The sequence below is a fragment of the Gracilinanus agilis genome, chromosome 3 (genome assembly GCF_016433145.1).
Source record: "Gracilinanus agilis isolate LMUSP501 chromosome 3, AgileGrace, whole genome shotgun sequence".
NCBI classification, from domain to species: domain Eukaryota; kingdom Metazoa; phylum Chordata; class Mammalia; order Didelphimorphia; family Didelphidae; genus Gracilinanus; species Gracilinanus agilis.
Window position 1 is genome coordinate 255,189,812 of NC_058132.1, and position 2,055 is coordinate 255,191,866.

The window sequence follows — 2,055 nt, forward strand, 5'->3', positions numbered from 1 at the left end:
TTAAATTCTCTTTTTTAGTTTCTATAAGGATTGTCATTAATGCCGTACAGTGACAATACAGTCTAGGGCACTTGGAACCATCTTTGGCTAGATTCAATTTGGTCACATATAAAGCACCTACTATGTTCAATGTAACTATTATCACTAGAGATAAAAGAAGAAAAAAGGACAAAGACCCTACCCTCAAGTAGTCAGCATAAAATAATATATGCATTTATAGCTGATGCCTATAACTAAAAGATAAATTATAGCAAAAATACTTTTGTAAAGTTAAGAATAAGGTATTTTTGGGTTGTCCAAACTTGACATTTCACCTTCTGTTCCACTGCTGTTATACCGGTTGTGTCCCATGCCCAGAATTCAACCCCTCTTAAAATTTCTGTCTTCCTTTAAGGTGCAGTTAGTGCCTCTTCTTGCTTGAAATGTAAGTTTATTGAAGGCAGAACTTATTTTTTCGTTTTGACTCTGAATTTCCAGTGCCTGGCACATAATAGGCACTCAATAAATACCTTGTGGATTTTAAGTCAGTTTTCTTGTAATATCGGAAATTCTTTTTTATCAGTATGTTATGTACCAGGCCAACAGTTCTTGAATGGGTTGTCTCATTATTAAGATTCTAAATCCTTACTTCTCCCAGGGATCAGAAGAGCTGGGAACAAACACGCAGCAAGCTAAGAATCGCGTTTCACTCACCAGGAAAAAAATAGGACTACGATTAGATTAGGAAAGGTGGGGAAGGGATATTGGCAGGTAGAGAGCATCGGAAAGTTACAACTTAGGTTATTTTTTAACAGGAGACCTAATAAAAATGCCACGAGGTTGCTGCATTCTCTGCTATTTTAATAGATTTTCATTTCCTCATAAAGGGGGTGACAGATATTTACATTCCAGACCTCTTCACTTTTCCGAGGCTTTGAAACCCACTCTCCCTAGGAGTCAGAATGTGGTAGGGCTATCACATATCGGAACCCTCCTTTTGGTCTTTCTCCCACCTTCCTCCAGGCTTCGGAAGGAAGGGATTGGGTGAGATCTTAAAGATATTAAAACTAAACAAATAAACAAAAAAGAAAGGTAGAAAGAAGGAAGGAAGGAAGGAAGAAAGGAAGGAAGGAAGGAGAGAAAGAAGGAAAGAAAGAAGGAAAGAAGGAAAGAAAGAAGGAAAGAAAGAAGGAAAGAAAGAAAGAAAGAAAAGAAAAAAGATAGATCTTTAGTGCTGCTGCTGTTTAGTGAGTGGAAACTTCTCCTTCCCTTAAGTCTGCCCTCCCCACCCCCGACCCCTTCCCCCAATGGCAGAGACTGAGCCCAGGGAGTCTCCCAGCGAATGCAAATGACCCAGCAGCCCTCCCTCCCTTCACTCTTTGGGGGCATAAGCTGGTGGTGCTGCTAGACAAGCGGCGGCAGCCTCCGCAGCTAGGCGCAGCGGGAGCGGGTAGCGGCCGCCGCCGCCGCCGCCTCCTCCATCTCCTCCTCCCACATCTCTTGCCTCCTCCTCCTCTTCCTCCCCCTCCATCTCTTCTCTCCCTCCTTCTACCACCCCTCCTTCCCCCTCCTTCTCCATCCCTTCCCCTCTCCCTCCTCCTCCATCTCCTTCCTCCTCTTTCACCCCTCCCTCTTTTTCTCCCTCCTCCCTTCTCCCTTCTCCCTCCTCCCTCCTCCCTCCTCCCCCCGGCGTGCTCAGCCTCTCCGCTCGCCTCGCCTCGCCTCGCCTCGGCTCGGCTCCCCTCCCCTTGTGGCTGGCCCAGGCAGGCAGGCAGCAGGCGGCAGGCGGCGGGCGGGCGGCAGGCAGGGGAGGGAGGGAGGGAGGGAGTGCGCGAGCCCGGGTGAAAGGTGTCGGCCGGGAAGGAAGGGAAGTTAGGAGTAGCAAGAAGGTCGTTGGCTGCTCGGGGCGCCTCTTCCCTCCCCCCCCCCCCAACCCCCCACCCCCCTTTTTCTCCGGCAGCATCATGGCGGAACCCGGCGACTCTCCTGTCCACGTCCAGCCCCAGCAAGCGGCCCCAGTGGCGACGGCGACGGCCGCGGCCACGGCAGCCCCGGTTCCGGCGGCGGCGGCAGCGG

At 50.0% G+C, this 2,055-nt stretch overlaps 1 protein-coding gene across 1 annotated transcript in view; it reads left to right on the forward strand.

Annotated features, from left to right (window-relative positions):
- The first annotated feature begins 1,138 nt into the window (after positions 1-1,138).
- Positions 1,139-2,055, forward strand: part of STK39 (serine/threonine kinase 39) — a 315,180-nt gene continuing 314,263 nt past the window's right edge. Inside the window, exons 1-2 of the mRNA XM_044669100.1 lie at positions 1,139-1,226; positions 1,940-2,051. Coding sequence (XP_044525035.1) covers positions 1,944-2,051 — 108 coding nt within the window. The 5' untranslated portion in view covers positions 1,139-1,226; positions 1,940-1,943. The remainder of the gene's footprint in view (positions 1,227-1,939; positions 2,052-2,055) is intronic.